This window comes from Apteryx rowi, unplaced genomic scaffold, assembly GCF_003343035.1.
Source record: "Apteryx rowi isolate R43461 unplaced genomic scaffold, aptRow1 scaffold_334, whole genome shotgun sequence".
NCBI classification, from domain to species: domain Eukaryota; kingdom Metazoa; phylum Chordata; class Aves; order Apterygiformes; family Apterygidae; genus Apteryx; species Apteryx rowi.
This window is the reverse complement of record NW_020449797.1, coordinates 127763-146067: the sequence shown is the minus strand read 5'-3', so window position 1 is coordinate 146067 and position 18305 is coordinate 127763. Positions and strand designations below refer to the sequence as shown.

Here is an 18305-nt window from a genome sequence, read left to right as displayed (position 1 = left end):
ACTCCTGAGGCTTATTCCCACATTCCTTCTTCTCTGGGAGCTGAGGCTGTAGGTGCCACCTTGAGCCTGTTGCCTGCTGGCAACCACAAATACAGTCTTTCATTTCCTCAGAGTATGGGCAGTGAGAAAGAGTTATGTTTACGTAGCAAACAGAAGGTCACAGAGCGCAAGGGGCACAGTAAGCAGAGCCTTAAGGGCAGCTATGTAGGCATCAGAACAAGTGCCAGAAAGAGCAGCTTTGAGATACCAGTGGCTACTCAAACAGTATTTCTAAGAAAACATCAGAAAACTATCACAGAAACTGGAACCAGGCAACCATAAGAAACAAGAGTTACTTTTCACAGATGCTAAGCATACTGAGTTTATAGGATCACACCTTGTTTGTGGATACAAACCTATATATATTTGACATACATTTTCCATATATAGAAGGTTGTCATTACCTTCCAGAATGGAAAGAGTTGAGTTGGTGCCTAAGCATGTGCAAATAACAGTGGTAAATGTTAGACCTTAACAGTCGCAGTAAAGAATAACATTTCAACACATGCATTTCAAAGAAAACGGGGAAGAAACCTGGCATTTAATTTCCATTATTTTATAAAATGCATATTTCAGAAACAATTCACTCTTGCAATTTTACTAAGCAGTACTTCCTTCTTCCATACAAACAACTACAACTTTATAAAGTGATACAGGGATATTTCACTTCAAACATCCATCACATCAGTGAAAATACTGTGCCTTTATTAATGGAAACATGCTTTATTTTTAAAACAATACTATACATTGTGTTGAAATATACTGTGGTTATAAATCTCATTTTAAGCTATCATTGAGGTTATTTTAAATAAAAAAGAAGATGTTTTCATTACGCAGATATATAACTGAAAGTACAACTGTGAATGTATTCTTTAAATATAAGTTTTATTTGCAAACATAGACTACAGAAATAAAGTAAATTTGTCATGATAAACAGAAACAATCTGTCAAAATAAGTTGTTTTTTTTTAATCCACTGCACTGGAAACACCCAACATTAACTGAATCCTTGTCATTGGATTTCTATAAATACTTAATTGCTTAAATACAATAAGGATGTTCTTCTATTATAAGAGAATTGTGCAATCCTTACAAGAGGATATTCATTACTTTCTAACCATCTGTCACTTCAGTTCTCCAAACACCACACCTCCCCAAAAAATCTAATTAGTTTTTATTCAGTCACACATTATAAATGATGCTAGCGTGGATACTGAAAATGTAGTTTAATGAAGTTAATATCAAGGCATAATGGAAGGCGGTTTGCTGAACAAAATGGACCAGAAGGCAAAGAAAGGAAAAGTCACACCCTGCTAATTGTATTATACATTTTCCATTTCCTATTGACTAGGAAATTAATGGCTAATAAGGAGGAAAAAGAGGGCAAATACCTCATTGTAGATCAACTTACAGGTAGTAAAGTTTTCCAGCAGCAGGAAGCACTCGTTTCCTGTAGTCTATTCCAGAATCAAGCAGGACTGTGCTGCAGTATTTCTACAGAGACAAAACAGAAGAGCTTTCCTCAAGTCACTGCTATATTTATTGCCTGTATTAGAGAGAAGACACACTGCTGTGATAAATCGTCAGCATGAATACCATCTATAAAGCTGAAATAAGACCACAGAATTGAAGTCTCTCTTGTAATTATTTAAGCAAAGAAATAAGCTAGAAGACATTCGCATATTCAAAAGAAAAAAAAGTGACCACCTTCAAAAGTCCAACAATCAGAAAATTAATATACATTGGAAGCAAGGGGAATGAAAGCAGGGTGGTCATTAATAGTGCTCTCTGGGAAGTGCTTTACAGGGGGCAGGGGGACAGAAATAAATATTTTGACATTAAGGCATACAAATTTAGAATTAGAAAATTAGGAGTGATAAATGTTTAAAAGGCCACAATCAAATTCTAGCAACGGAGACGACTCAAATTATTTTTACTTTATCAGCTAAAAATAATTTTATCTTTTCATGCTACTAAGACGATTAAAATTTTTGAGTCAAACATTAAATATATAAACCAACCTAAGTCTTGCTACAAAATGGACTAAAGTCTGACTTTACTCAGAAAAGAAGCTTTTGTTTCTCTCTCTCTAAAAAACCTTCAAATTTCTGCGTGTGATATAAATACTGCTGATTAGTCTTCAAGTTTACTGTCACAATAATTGCTCTCGCTAAAAAACTCAAAACAACTAAAGGGTGCATTTTTTGTTTCAAGATCTGATGTTGGTGGAAAAATTCCCATTAACCTCAGCGGGATCAAGATTTTGCCCTCTGGCAAAGGGAATATATCTCTGCTTATCTCGTTACTACTGCCAATATATACAGCTTCTAGGTGCTATATAACTACAAGCAAAAGAAGCTGTAAAAGAAAGGGAGAAAAAGCTTTGATATTTTAAAGATATCTCTCTATCAACAATTTAATTAAAGCAATGAAACCTCTTTTCTGCAAGTAACTCAACACCATTTAAACTACTTCAGTAGCATGTGGATTCTAGCAATCCAAACTACACTAAATTAGTCTGCATCTTCACTGCACTATGAATGATTAGTTTATCTCTAAAACTCTCATTAAGATTTCATATTTTGTATGCCGGAAATCTTTCAAAGTTTCCTTGAGGCTGTTCAGATATCAAAATTGGAAATGTCAAATCTCATTGACAATGACTATACTGCAATGGCGGGGGGGGCACCACTTATGTTTTAGGAGAACTACCATCAGCAATTTAAGGAACTATGGCCCTTTAACAAATGCATTACCTCTGTAGGACTTATTGATTATAAATAGGTGCAGGAGTGACTAATGACTCACTGCATTAATTTTTTGCCCTTGTGTATTAGTGAAGATTCTGTACATATTTTATCCCTCCAAATTTCCTGCAGAGATACACAGCTAAAGAAACAAGATGAAAAAAAAAATCATCCTGAAAGCACAAAATCCCAGGAAAATCCAAGTATTTTTAATTCTAGTAAGTGAAAAAATCATACTAATCAAATCATTACATTGGGCTAAGGCTACTGTAAACCCAGTAGGATTGGTGCTACAGTATTATTATAATCCATTCCCTTTCTGCTGGTGAAAGCAGACAAAGAGTAACACAGCAGCAGAAAAAAAAAGTTCCCGAGGCATTTAACATGCACAAGGGAGGGAGGAAAGAAGTTTATGCTTTTCTTTGGCATCAGTCTGGTAGTCAAGGCTAGAAGGTGGATTCTTGAAATTTCACAGCAAAGCTGGTGTACTTTGCTTTTCCTTGCCAGGCCTTGATGCTGAGCATCTTTCCCTCTAGTGCTTTATTCTTCTGAAGAAGTAGATGAGCTCAGGTGTTATTTTCTTCATGTTGGTAGGAGAAAATTACTGACTTCAGCTATCAGGACTGTGAGGTTGTTTAGATTAACTTTATTCAGCCCCATCTCTCTGGCCTTCAAGAAGGGTCTTCAAACTCCACCACTTTTTCAGGGTGTTGCGCTATATATACACTGAAGAGTAAATACAGAACTACATATACTTTTGAGTGTGTGGCAAGGTTATTGTATAGCTAAAAGACAAAAGGGTGCACCTGAAACACTGTAGTTGGTGTAAATTTATTGCGCTGCTATTAATAGTGGTGCTTGTGGCTCACCTAATGACTACAGAGTAAAGCAGACATGCTGAACACTTAAATTCACACTGCTAACAGGATGAAATATGCAGGTCACTGAGGTTTGCTGAAGTATATATCAACACTCAGTGCTACAATATTATAGTCCACTTGATTTCTGCTAGCAAACTTACCATGGCTTAAATGCCATGACAGTCTTATACGAATGACTCCATGATAATTTTACAGTGAATGAGTTCTGGAGATAAGATCTGTAGCTGTGAACGCTATCAAACATAGTCATGAAGTAGGTGCATTTCTTCAGCCTTCCTTTGCTTTTCTCTTTCTTTGAAATAATTAGCATTATCACTATTTAGCAAAAATTGCTAGCATTAGTGATATTAGTTAAGAAGGGCTTGTGTGCTCAAAAGCTTACCTAAGTTTTGAGGTCTTTTTCAAACTACAAGCAGTTAACTTAATGAGAGATATTAATTTTCCCTGCAATTGTTGTCTCATATGTTTACAATAACATACTACTATTGATTCTAACATGCTATGATGTTACATAGTTTATTTTGAAAAATCCATTAGACACACACATCTGGGCTATGATGCCTTTCACCCAGAAAGGCAATAGCAGCATCCAGCTCAGAAATAATATAAAATATAGTTATTACAGTTGTTTTTTTTTTTTTTCCTTAGCAAGCAACATGAAGAAACTGGAAAAAGAATTCTGATACACAGAAGTGTTCTGTATCACATGATAATAAGCATAACTGTAGGGGCCAGTTTGCTGGAAAAGAGAGATACTAGCCTCTTTGGAAGATATTTGGTATTTTACTATTCTATTCTTTGGATGCTCCTAATTCATTTTCCTGTAGTGGCCAAAATGAACTGCCACTGGGTTTTTTGGTTTTGTTTTTATTTGGGGGGGGGGGGGCTTAATTCTGTCCTATTCTTCATCTACAGCTCTGTCTTCTATTTTTCAAACCAGAATTCTCAATCAAGTTCTGTTTTATGTTTTACTTCACATCTCTAGCATAATTTTCATTTATTACTGTCTCCAAAACCAGACTTGGACCTCAAACTTTTTTTTTTTTTTTCTTTTTTTGTCTTTTCTCCTCTCCAGACTGATGGTCTGCTTGCAAGGTACTCCAACTGCTGCTCATCAACCTATGTTCTAAATAAACATAAAATAACCACAAGATTTCCTAACCTTTTAAAGGGTCATGTGAATAAATATCTACCAGTGTCCATCATTAATTATTTTTACTGAGACGCTTCCAAGCTCACTCACGCTAATTCTGTCAGACGGCCATTAAAATAAAACATTACAATCTGTGTAGCAACATGCTCCCAGGAAATGTTCCTTTAAAACACGATTGCTATTGTTAGATCATAAGCTTTGTAGGATAGGAACAACCTTCTCCTTATGTGAATTTATGACAGTACAGCACAGATCTATAGGTGCTACTAGAAAATAGCACAACAAAACCAAACAAAAAGCATGAATAAAGAAACCAATCATAAAATGATAACGTGGAAGAAACGGATGCAACAAAATAGCACGAAAGCAAGCACTGGCACTATTTACATAAACTCAGCTCTCACCCATTAGAGCACAGAAAGGATATGACAACTAAAAGACAGTAGTGGGAGGACTGCTTGCCCCACTGGGCAAYAACAACAGCATTTCTCATCCATGTGAATAATATATGGTGGAGACTGTTCTACAGGGGGATTCAGAACAGGATTACCTTTACTCAAAGCAAGATTTGAAAAGGTGACAGAGAAGCTGTGCACAGAGTAGAGATCCAAAAGTTTCTCTTTTGAGGATTTACTAATGTAGACAAGGCTGGCCACTGAGGTCTTTTGCTTCTATACTTGTAAACATTTACTTATCTGCGTCACAGGAGCATAGAGAGTCATATTAGCAAATAAATTTGTCAAGAGAAATGCTTTAAGTACTAAGATAGCATATAATCAGAACGTATTTYAGAAGAAAAAGCACACTAAAAAAATGCATACTGCCAAGCTAAAGACTTAAATTATTAGATTTATAGAAATGAAAAACACATATGGTTGTACAGTGTGGAGAAACCAAGTACTGCTTACAACCATAAGAATGAAATACTGAGCATCACAGAGGGTGCATATCTGAGTACCACAGTGCATCTTCTCTCCTGTTTACAGACATCACTGATATCATACTCCTTCACTATGAACAAGAAAAACAATACTACCATCTACAAACCCTATAAATTCTAAAAAATGGCAGGCTTCTCTACTTTTTTTACCTTTCATCTTTTTGTAGCACGTAAAAAACCCTAACAGGAATTACATATAGAAGTTTTAGTTTCTCTCTCCATCTTTGGACTAACTTCTCCATCATTGGGCTGATTAAACCCTACAGATGTGATTGCATCCTCACACTCACTAATCACTGCCATGGAATCCTAATCAGCAGCCAGAGAACTTTAACTGGAGCCCTCAGATTGTTAGCACTTAATTGTCAAAGCCACAATTGTAACTATTGGCTTATATTTTTTTAGACGGAGATTTAAACACTCAGATTTCATCTACTTATGCTAAACTTCTACTTTTTGTTTGAAATAAATACTTAAGATCAAAGCTACAGCTAGTCTAATCTGTTCTGTGGAAGTATCTACAGTTTCCATTTTCTAYTCTATTGAGATATTTGAAGTCTGACTTCTTACCCTATTCAATTCAAATACATAAAATTAATTAGTCATACAATTTATTTTGAAGTAATTTATGTACTTATGTATACAAAGAACAAATACAATTACAAATTGGAAAACACAATTAGCAAGTTAAAAATATGACATGATCATGCACTCATTTTCACTGAAGTGCCAGAAAAACTTTTTATTCCAGAAGGAAAAAAGGCAAAACTTCAAGGCTCAATTGAGACAGAACATCTCAAATGGTGTCAATCTTCAGACAGAACAGAAAATTAGACTTTGAGTAAAACCACTGTCTTAAGTTATTAAATATAGATTTGTATAAATACATTTTTCTTCCTGTAAGCACCTCCAGTATTCCTTTGGTTCTGCATTCATGAATGATAGGTATTAAAATGTTTAAAAGGCTCCAGTGATTAAAAGACATAGCATGATAGATTGCTAAGTGGAGAAGCAAAGATTTCAGAAAAGTTCAAAAAGCAGTCAGTTAACTGGATAACCTGGAAGTTCTCATCGTATTTTCCACAAGTCACATAAGAATTTGAAATGTCAATAGATAGCCTTATGGTCTAYGTTAGGCACTGTACAAAATGCAATGTGTCTCTCTGAATTCAAAAAATGTAATCAGCTCATGACTCCTGCTAGTGCAGATGAGTAGATACCTCTTAATATTATTTCAGACCACTGTAAGTCAACCCAATTGTTGTTCTCTGTTCTGAATTTTAATGTGGAATAGCTGTGCCCTACACAGGTTAAAACACAAATCCTCCTGTTGGCCCACTGGATCAAGCAAACAATCTGAGGACCCCAGAGAGAGGGGGTGTGTGTATGTGTGTGTGTGTGGAGGGGGGGCTGAGATAGAGGTTAAGAGTGATTCACCTTGGGATGACCATTACCTTAATTCTCTCACTTGCTGAGTTTCCCCAGCCTTTCAGATTCCTGTCAAACCAGACACCTGCAAATGAGGCGGTGGCACTGAATCTGTGGTATCAAATATACTTTCCATACAAGCAAAGAAGAGTATAGTCCTACCCCCAGGCATGCAAAGCTACAGAATTATTACTCTTAGCCTTTCCTAACAACACACTGGAACACCTACTATTAATAGCCATGTCACGGCTAAGCAAGAAGTGCAACTTCTAACCGCTCTTTCTGAGCAGAGTCATAATTCCCACTTAGATATCATTTCCCCTTTTTAAGTCCATCCTCAGTGTCTAACTCTTTGTATTAGCTGATCTCTCTTGCATCGCATAACATGTAGGCACATTATGAGAGCCTTCAGCCTGCAAGAGAGGAAGAGTTCCTCAGTGAAACAAAGCTCACTAAGCCTATTCATTTTCATTTTTCATTAATCGTCCCCACCTAGTGTCAGATTAGCAGCTAGAATTGTATTTCTTTGTTTTTAAAATTGTTATTTAAGCAATCTCAAAAAAAAAAAAAGGTTTCTCCACCCAAAGGATATAGTCACTATGGATGTCTTCTCAAATTATACATAACTGGTAAAAACAAGAAACCTCTCAAGCAAAAATGCTGTGTGCAACAAAGAACTTATTTTCTGACCTACAAAACCCACCACAGGCTTTCATATTGGCCTGGCCTCAAAGTTGTCAGCGTGTGACAATCACCAGTGTGTTTCAGAGTCCAAAACTGGTCTGCCTGTGGTTCACGGGCTGCCCTAGAGGCCAGAGGCAGCCTGGGTGCTGTCCACCAGCTGCCGAGAGGAGCCTAAGAAACGCGGGCTGTGCTCTCCTCTCCCTAGTTCGAGCTCTAAAATAAAATCAACCAGACCATCACTTAGAAGCCAGCCTGGTACAGAGGCAGGACCTTCAAAGGGTTGCTTATTTTATCCATGCTTAAAACTGCCCTTGTTAAAAAATAAATTGCGCTGTAACACTCCTAACTTTCTGCTACATAGGAATCATAAGAATCCAGGCGTACTGAGGTGGGGGAAAAAGGGAAGAGGAATCAGCAGGTATTTTGTGGTATGTAAAACTTGGTCCAAGCATTGTTGGGTACGCATACAATTTTTGTCTTCCTGTTCAGATGTTGTTGAAACAGTAGACTTAAAAGAAAATGTCAATGAATCCTCATAAGCACTATACATGACCTCTAGGGTAATTAGCAATCATTCAAAAGCAACAAGACTAAAATGTTCTATTCTTTATTACTGTCAGCTCTTATCTTGATCAGCATTTTAATAAAGATGGTTCATTGCTAAGACAGTTTCATGAATCAGTCATAATTACATTCTGACACACAGTGAATAGTAAAGCAAAACTAAATATCACTTCATCAACCTTTCTAACCTTTATGCAAGTATTAACTGTAAATAATTTTTACACAATCTTACAACAGAAAATCTGCATATTTCTTAGCTTTGTACATACTCTACCCTAACTGAATTTCTTGTGACCTATACCTGGAAAAAAAAACCCCACACACAATCAGGCATAATTATTTAGTCTTCCATGATATTCAGGTGTTGCCGTTCACAGATCAAATCAACTTCAAGTACAAAAGGCTATTTGCTCTATAAAATAGTACATTGCTTCAAAGAGTTAAACAGCATTATTTTCTTTACAGTCTTTCCCCCCCTATTTTTCAGTTCCTGAAATACTGAAATATTGCAAATTGCTACAATAGCCTTAGACATATTGTGCTTGTTCCTATCTAAATGTTGTAAAAAAAGAATCAGAAAAACTTTGAGGAGAACTTTCAAAATATCACCTAAGATACTGTAAAGTATCAATAAGCCTAATAATGCTTGTGTTAATTTTGGATGACAAGCACATTTTATTTGTGAATTACTTTTAAATYAACTTAGGAAGTGCACAAAAATCTGGAAAGTGAAATACTGACAAACAATTTTTAATATGAATCTTTGTCTTACACTTGCGACAAGAACACCTGCAATCTTAAACTTAAAAATTCAGCATAGAAAATATTTAGAGGTAAAGTATACTAGAAGTTGCACAAATTTACATTATAGCCCTCAAAGACTGAACAGTTAAGAAACCCCATTATCCCTGCTACCACAAGAAACATATGATACAACTTTTCAATAACTTATTTTAAATCTATCTGTAACTCAGCTATCCCCCAAGAAGAATAAAACTGGACAACTAACTTGTAAAACAATCATTTATGAATAAAGTCAAAGAATCTAGAAATTTTCTGTTATGTGACTAATGTTTCAGATATTCAAACAAAAATGAAAGACTTCAGGAGGTGCAGATATGGTTGCTCCGAGACAAGTAGTTTCTCCTTTCTCCAGTCAGGGAACAGAATAATGGCAGAGAGTAAATCTTTACACAGTAAGAATTACATTGAACAGCTCTCTCCATTGCACATCACTTAAACAAACAAACAAACCAACTTCCTTGCAAAGTAAATTAAAAAAAAAATCACTGTGTAAAATCCACAATTTTGTTAAGAACCAATAACGGCTGTAATTTTCAATCTTCTAATAAACAAGCTGTACTGTCCTGTAAAAAGAGATGCCAAGAGTTCACACTGAATTATAACACAGTGTTTCATAAACTACAGGTCAAATTCACCCCTAACGCATGTATTTCAGAGGAATTATACCCTCAATGAAGTTAGTTCGGCAGACTTCTTTTTCGCTGTTGTTTTTCTTGTTAACATTTGATTTGTATTTCTTTTCCTAGTATTAGCCTTTGCTCCTGCCAGAGCTGTTGGCAGGCAGGAAAAAAAAAAAAAAAAAAAGTAGTATTGATTTACGAAACTGGATTTCCCAGAAAAAAAAAAAAACGATTAAGGTCTAAACAAAGGCTAAAGATGGCTTACGCTTAGCTCTGATGAGGTCCACTACCTCATTACCAACAACTGAAAACTTTTGATGCATTTTGTTTCAAGGGAATCCAAAAGTCCTTGCTGCAAAGCAGACTGGGGGGTGCGGAGCCCATTCACCCTTTCTGTATCACAACCATTATGTAAGAAGTATAAAACACTGCCTTTATGCTGCCAAGCCACAATGACTCTTCTTACATCAAAGCATTTTCACCACTAGGGTTTTTTTTTCCCCCGAAATTTATTCAAGCCAAGGGCAGGGAGACAACAATTCATACACACTAATTACACCTAATTATCTATTCTTTTTTTTTTTTCTTCTTTCCATCAGCTTCAGCCAGTGTTATTTGCTATCTGGGTTTCTCACAACCTCCCCTTGCCCTGTCCATCCAGCTCAACAGCGAAGTCTTTGAAGAAAACAGTTGTGGCTTCTTAGAATTTTAACAATATAAGGTTCAACTCAAATTAAATAATTCTATTCTTAGTTTTGACACATTTATGTGTTAAATATGAAGGCCTCTTGGTTAATTTGGCAAATTCCTCACATCTCTTGATAGCTAGAGCTCCTGCTAACACCCTCTCTTGTAGGAGCTTCTCCTCATGCTTTCTTTTCATGATCTAAATGAAATGTTTATTGGATTAAAGTTCTTCTCTACAGACCTCCATGGTGGCCTGTGACAAAGAGCTTAAAAGCCTTATTAATTGGCTCAGGCTTTTGGGGGGAGAGGCAGGACCTCATTTCACATTACATCACAAGCAAATAAAACTGCCACGTGTAATTAGACTAATTTACCCTGATACAGCAAGAATCAACTATTACATATCTATGACATGCTTTGATTTACTCATTTTAATCAGGGGGTGCACTAACCCAGCAAGAATTCAGAAAATCATAACAATTAAAAAAAGGGAAAGGAGAAGACAGGGAGCCCAACACTGAGCTCCAAGAGCAACTATTTCATCCTTAGATAAAGTTTTGACCTGCATCTAAACAAACTGTCCAGGAGGGCGTCAGTGTATGTGTTTACACATACATGTATGTGTGTGTGTGTCAGAGAGAGAGAGAAGTGGAAGCTAAACAAACTGAACAGCTTAGTATCTAAAGAACACACTAAAGCAGTAGCTGCATCATAAAAATATGGTAACAGTTAAATGCTTCTGACCACAAAGTTCAAATACACAAACATAGAAAGCTGTATGCAGAAAAGGCTGAATATATCAAATCTGACACTTTGCTTTCTAAAAACCACCCTTTGTTAGCTAAAACTTTTTAAATTATGTCACATTAAAACTACCCATAAATGACAGCGTTAAGCACAAAAATAATTACAACCATGATATATTTTTATATGTTTAATTAGGTACACTTCTCAAAACAAGATGAGTATTTCTACTGCTTGAAGAGAGAGAGAGAGAAAGAGAGAAAAAAGAAGAAGGAGAACAAGAACAAATGTGCCTTCTACTTAAGAGTTTGCTTGGTTACATACTAAGAAGGGAAACAAAAGGCCCAACATCTTCAGTAATGAAAAAGTCAATTGACAGGCAAAGCCATCACAATATCAAAGGATTAATCCCAGCAATTCTGACTCAGGTGACAGTTCACAGGGGTCAGAGTGGCTGACACTGACCTCAAAAGCAGGTTTTAACTATTCAAGATCCTGAAAGCCGCTGGGCTATCACACCATTAGAATGGAACAAGATGACAAATCAATTTCATCAATGAGATGACTTTTTATTTTTTATTTTATTTTTTTAGAAATGGGCAGATCCACCAATCAACAAATCCGTGCATTTCTAACACAGGTGGCTGGACAAAAGCTGAACACAAAGTCAAAGAAATTTTATATCTACCAAGTGTCTTTGTACAAGCTAACACCCACACATTTCCTTTAGGGACAGTTCTAAACAGTTCTAAAGGTTTTAAACAAGCATTTTTCATATATTCAAAATAAATTATTGGAAAGTGAAAATATTTTTAACTTTCTCCATTTATTGTTTTGTAAGAAAGAGTATATCTTAATTAAAGCTATTCTGAGAAAGACAGTAAACAGAAAAGAGCGTACACACACATTGCTGTCTATTTGAAAGGAGTGTACAACACTTACCGCTATGAGTCATTTTAACTAAACAGTTTGAAAATAAGTAATGCTTTGGTCCCTAATAGCAGAAGAAAAAAATTAAGTCCACTACAGGAAGCTTACAGTAAATTTATGTCTAAATGATAACAGGTTTCTGGTCGCAATTTATCTTCAGTTAAAGCAATATTCAGGTAGCCAAAGCCAATCATTTTATTTTAAAATTGTATCTTTTAAAGATATGCTCATGCAATTTAAGACCCTAAAACCTCCTGCCTTTCAGTTAGAACTTAGTGTAGTGCCAGGTCGACTGCACAAAGAAAACCTGACAAAATGCTGAAGTTACATAACTGGCATTTGGACTTGGCTTGTCATTTAAAAAAAAATGCATGCTACAGTTTCAATAAGTCTTTGGAGCTCAAGAACTGGTAATATAAGCTATAGTTTATACACATCAAATTATTTGAGAAGCTTTCCTTCCTCTTGGTCCAAAGAATTAAATGTTGATCTAGTCACTGAATTAGAATTTCAGAATATGTAACGGTTAATGCAAATATCTTCATTAAATGCCTGCAAAAGTTAAAATGTTGCCAAATTACTTCCAAACCAGCAAATTAAAGCATGCTTTCTCCTTTTTGAAGGACTCACTTCAGATCTTGCATTAAGATGTACAGCTCCATTTGGAAATTATCTTCAAAATGCGTAGAAAGCTTTCATATTTTCATATTGTTTTGCATAAGTAACAATTTTTGAGGGATTTCTGCTCTAAGCATTTGAACAAATTAGCTGTGAGCAATAAATCGTTTTATTTGTCAAGAACAGTGTTCATATAAATCACTTGGGAGTTCCATACAAGTTTGCTTTCAAATGCTCAGAAAGTGATGTTGCAACATATTGAAAGCTCAGTCAGGAGGGACTGAATCTGATTGCCATTACAGAATTAAAAGATTTTCCTTCCAAGTACTTCTTATTTCTGAAAAGCTGTATTTATGAAATTGTGTGGACTGAAGAAGCAGTCTTATCTGTTGCAAAAACCAAGTCCGTTTATAAAGAATATTCTGTCCTGGAGAATTGTAGCTGCCACAATGAACCAATCAAATGAGAGAGTTTTCCCCATTTATGGAGACTAATCCTTTAAGTTCCAGGATGAAAGAATCACTGAAAAATTAGGTCTCAATCTACTTAAGTTTTTAAAAGATCTGAACACCTGGGATGGGTTCAGAATTGGACAGAGGACTGCATGCACCACTGGAAGATTTGCCAAAAAAGTCTTACTTGGCCTGTCCAACTACAGAGCCAGGCTGTTGTATCTGGAGCTTTTATGCGGCCTTTAAAAAGGTAACATCAGTTACCTTAATTGCAGCTTCCACTGTAGGTATTCGGCAATCATTTGTCCCCAGTAATCTATCCTCTAGAAAAGCAACACACACAAACCTTGAAAGAGAACTCTCTTTTCTCTAGACCGGTGTTTTACCTTCTTGCTCATTCCACCAAAAGTGTTAATTAACTTTGTACAACACAGAAACTCAAAATACAGATATGGCAATTGTATAACCCAAAGAAAATAAAAACAGAATGAAGGATGAATGTGGGTCATTCTAGATCTGAGAAACAGACTATTTTCTTGACCATCTGAAGAGAGGGAAATATTTTTGCACAACATCACATATCTAGGAACTACTCATCCTATTTATGAAATGAATACAAACAGCCTGAAATCTATGCTATTTGAAGTAAAGTGTCTCTTGACAGAAAGTGGATACTTTCCATTCATCATATGTCTCCAAGACTCTTTAAAGGAATTCAAAGTTCCTGCACTGAACTTGAACTACTCTTAGTGCTAAAGCCTTATTTTAAGGTTTAGGGTAATAGCAGCTAGCTTCTAAAACAAACAAACAAATGACAAAAAACCCTCCTAGACCAGAACAAAACAGCCACAGGAGGCTCTGAATCCAGAGAAAACTAAAGACAGAAGCTAGTCTGAGTGGTCAAAATCACCTCAAAGAAACAGGTTAGAATGACATTAGAATGACACCAACCCAGACACGCATCTTGGAACGAGGTGAAGGGTACTGAAGATAGGAAGTCAAACATTTGCAAGCACCTAATGTAATATTTTTCCACCATATTTCAGGCAAAACTCTGGAGGATTTTATCTTTACGTTTCCAAAAGCTATATGTGGAATTATGAACAGCTGAGGCAGAAACTACTCCATCCAGTAGCACCATTGCCATGAGAAGATATGGAGATAAAATGATATGGTTCACACAGGTTCAAGGCTTTGGGGAGGACTAAATCTGCCCTCCTCAGACACCACRGCCAGAACATCCATTTAGTTTTATCCTCGCCTGTGGAATGTTAAGGTCATTTGTTGAGATCTTATCTTAAAATTTATTCAAGGCTGGTTGTTTTTTTTTTTACTGCCTATTTTTGATGTGTAGAATTCAAAATGTAGATTCGGAAGTTATTATTTTTAATATCTTGCCATTACCCTCAGTTTTCCAACTAAAGTCAAAGCAGCATTTGTTGATAAGCTTCCCCTGATCTACTATGCACATATGTTTTGGGAAAGAATGTTATTTTTGGTAATATTTATTAAAGTGATGTTAAGGGTAAATGCACTTAGAGCAATGTTAAAACACAAAGATGCAGGGGAAAAACAACTGAAAGTAATCTAGAATTTTAGAAAGGCCCATGCAAATAGAATGCTGAGTAAGACCTTATTTCTCCTTTCATTCATTATTATGGTAATTTTTGTGTATCTCTAGTCTGGGTTGCGCTACATTCGGTTTCTTTTCCTACTATTTCACCTTTAATCACAGCTTTAAAAATTAATCCACCTTTAAGGTTTCTCTCAGCATTCTATCCACAATGACCTTTCTAAAAATTTAGATTACTTTCTCAGTCCCGATGGGTATACATGGATATAAACTACATTTCACATTTTTTCTTCTGCTAGCCAAATAGAAGAAAAAGGCAAACTACAAAGAAGCATCCATGATAGATTTTCATTAAGCCTGTTCACCAGTCAAATGAAAGAACTATACGTTTATCAAAGAAGAAAATCAAGAGTTAACAAGGAAAAATATATAGAAAAAGAAGGCTGGCCAACAGCAAAGAAAAGAAAGAATTGCCATAGACAGTGACTGAGCAAGATGCTGCATTTCAAAAAGTAAAAGCCTATGAGACTATTAGTATTCCTGAAAACATTCTATGACCAGAACCTATCTTGCATTTAACACAGCTGATTACAGAATAAACCCTTTTCAAGAATCTAAAGGGGAGCTGGTTGCTCATTTATTTTTTGTGGGTTTTACTTTTCTAAAGTCATCCAGATGAGAACCACCTTCAGTGGTAACCTCCCTGACTTTATACACAGCCATTCTGAGACACAAATATTGCCATATTCATTGTCAATGGAGTATTAACTTTGAAACCTGCTAATTGCTCATATGTCAACATCAGATGGGATTTTCAAAGGTACTTAGGCAATTAAGCAGTCTTATGACTCCAACATGCCCCACTGAAAGCCCAGGACACTTAACTACTTCACTGCTGACCACCTTAGCAGAAACAGCCAACCAATATATTTATTCTGCAAATTTCTCACTAATCCAAACCTCCTCTAAACTTCCTGCTTCCCTTTCTTTTATCTTGGATATTGRTATAGTCCACCTTAGTTAGTTACGTATTTATGCTGACAACATTACTGTGAGGTAGGGAAATGCTGTTATTTCCATTTTACATGTCATGTCAAACCAGGCAGACCAGAACACAGGAGTTGTATGCTAACCCTACCAGCTGCAGGCTAACCCTGAAAAACTTAACAATACAATCATAGTTTGTGAATTAAGAATATCCGTGACTTGCCCAGAATTGAAAGCATGAGTTCAGCATATGTTCTTTTAAATAGCAAAATAAACACCGTTCATATTATTCACATTTAAATAAGTTGCTCCATTTTTAATCCGAAGCAATTAATTATAAAGTTTCCAGCTTGCCACACCACAACACGCAGACTCCAGGGAGCTTGCTTCAGAACTTGTTAGGCATTATATACAACCTCAAAAATACTCATTCAGAAAGTCACTTATACATGAGAAAAAATGCACAGACCCAGAAACAAGGTAATTGAGGGGTCCATGCAGAACACTAAGCTCCCTACACACAGATCTCATTCAGTGAGCATGTATGGGAAGCCGTGACAGTGCAGACGACAAGATAATTTGTTCATACCATGATAACTTGTTAGTATGTCTATGCTTTTAACACTAACTTGAGGCTTGAAAGAGTGGCAGATTTGAGATAATTTCACCAAAAGAATCCTTTCTCAAGAAAGGACAGTAAGAACATACCCAGCAATTAGCACAGGAACGGTTCTCAAACCACGGCCCATGGAGTGCTGGCCAGTATCTACAGAAAGCTGCAAGATCACTTGACATGACCTCTCACATTTGAGCAACCTACTAACACATATGGAATAACTATGCAGGAAGGCTCAGAAACAAGAGGTTGACATTGTCTAATGCCAGCCAGCAGAACATCCAGGACCTGAAGAGAAGGAAATGAGGCATATTGGTAATGTACCCATCTGGTCAGGGTATGGAAAAGCACACGTAGCAGAAGGAAGAGGCAAGGTGTGCAACATGTCTGAGAGGAGGAAACAAGAAAGGATACAAGCCAGTTAAATTCCTTTTCAGTCCAGGATGGATTCAGTCCCACACTGAGGTCTCTACAGGACTCAGTTTAATTCTTCAACATAAAGTTCAGGCAAAATATTTTCAAAATTATTCATTTTGTCATGCTCAAGCACAATTCTCAGTGGTTCTTCTCTGGAGGAGCTACAGCAAGCTGCCTGGGTTAAACCACAAGAAGTTCACGGTTTTTTTCAACCTCTCTCTCCCCTTTACAATGACCACCTGCAACTCTCTCAGCTGGGCTTACTACTTGACTAGTCTGACTTGCCGGACATTCCTTGCCCTTTCACCAGACTTGGCCACCCTTGCTACACAGGCCTTAAAGAGATGGGAATGATAAGACTAAATGGAAAGCCAGAGTAAATCGTTTGTTTAATGTAATATATTAAATAGACACTCAAAGTGTCTGAAAAAAATATAATTTATTGTAAAATTCAGTACTTATGTATACTTTGCTACTTTGCTTTTATTTACTGCAGAGCTGAGTGACCAAAATCTGCCTAGGTGAAGTGATCATATATACATATTTTTTTAAATAACACTTTTATACAAAAGTGCAAACAAGTTTTTGTAGCATAATAAATCTAAGACATCCACAAATACCATAAAATAACTATTGCAGGAATACTACAACATCACTTGGCATATACACAGCAGCAAGAAAATCCCATCTAAATAAACAAATTCTGCTATCTTGGTCAAAAAAGGAAACTTTTTGTCATACTAAATGTTCAGCTTTTCAAGATATGTTAATTCTAGAGCATAAGAGTTCCTTTTTGCCTTAACTGCTTGGGGCAAAAATAATAGGAGATAAAGCATGTATATATTATCTGGAAACTAATATCAAAATAATCCTGTACAAATCTCTAATTTATTAATACAGCAGGTAAAACTGAGAAGTATTTAGCATGTGACTCTCCTTACCTTCAGCACAGCAATGAATGGTACAAAATTAGCTCTCTGAAGCCCATTTTTATAGAGGTCTGAAAGAGAGGAAAAAAAGAAAAAAAAAATCTGTAACAGTTTTGTTACTTAGCCTTAGTAACAATGCCAGCTTGTCTTTTAGCCTGGGAAATAAAGCCATGTTGCTACAGAGATAGTGAATAAAAGGGAAAAAGGAGAACTGAAATTGATTTCTCTTCTTTTGCTGTATGGAAACTCATTGCATTCTTAAGGAAGAAAGGAACATCCAAAAAAAGTCTCAAAAAGGCAGGAAGCAAAAGAAGACTTAAGTCTCTAATGAGAAATAACTGGTTTTAGAAGAAGAAATACATAGGATAGCATCTGTTTTAAAATAAGTATATTAAAAAAATTGTAATGCTATGTATACATTGATACAATTATAAGGCCAAAACTGTGCAACTGCCAAGCCCCCAGTATCTGGCAGAGGTTGGGGGGGGGGGAG

The 18305-nt window shown here is 36.1% G+C and overlaps 1 protein-coding gene across 7 annotated transcripts in view; it reads right to left on the bottom strand.

Moving 5' to 3' along the window:
- AFG1L (AFG1 like ATPase) overlaps positions 1-18305 on the bottom strand; it is a 66924-nt gene that overhangs the window by 26697 nt on the left and 21922 nt on the right. For all 7 annotated transcript variants that reach the window (XM_026072026.1, XM_026072020.1, XM_026072021.1 and 4 more), the window contains 2 exons: positions 17825-17883; positions 1450-1532 (listed from right to left, as the gene is read on the bottom strand). In XM_026072026.1, the coding sequence (XP_025927811.1) occupies positions 1450-1532; positions 17825-17883 (142 nt within the window). The remainder of the gene's footprint in view (positions 1-1449; positions 1533-17824; positions 17884-18305) is intronic.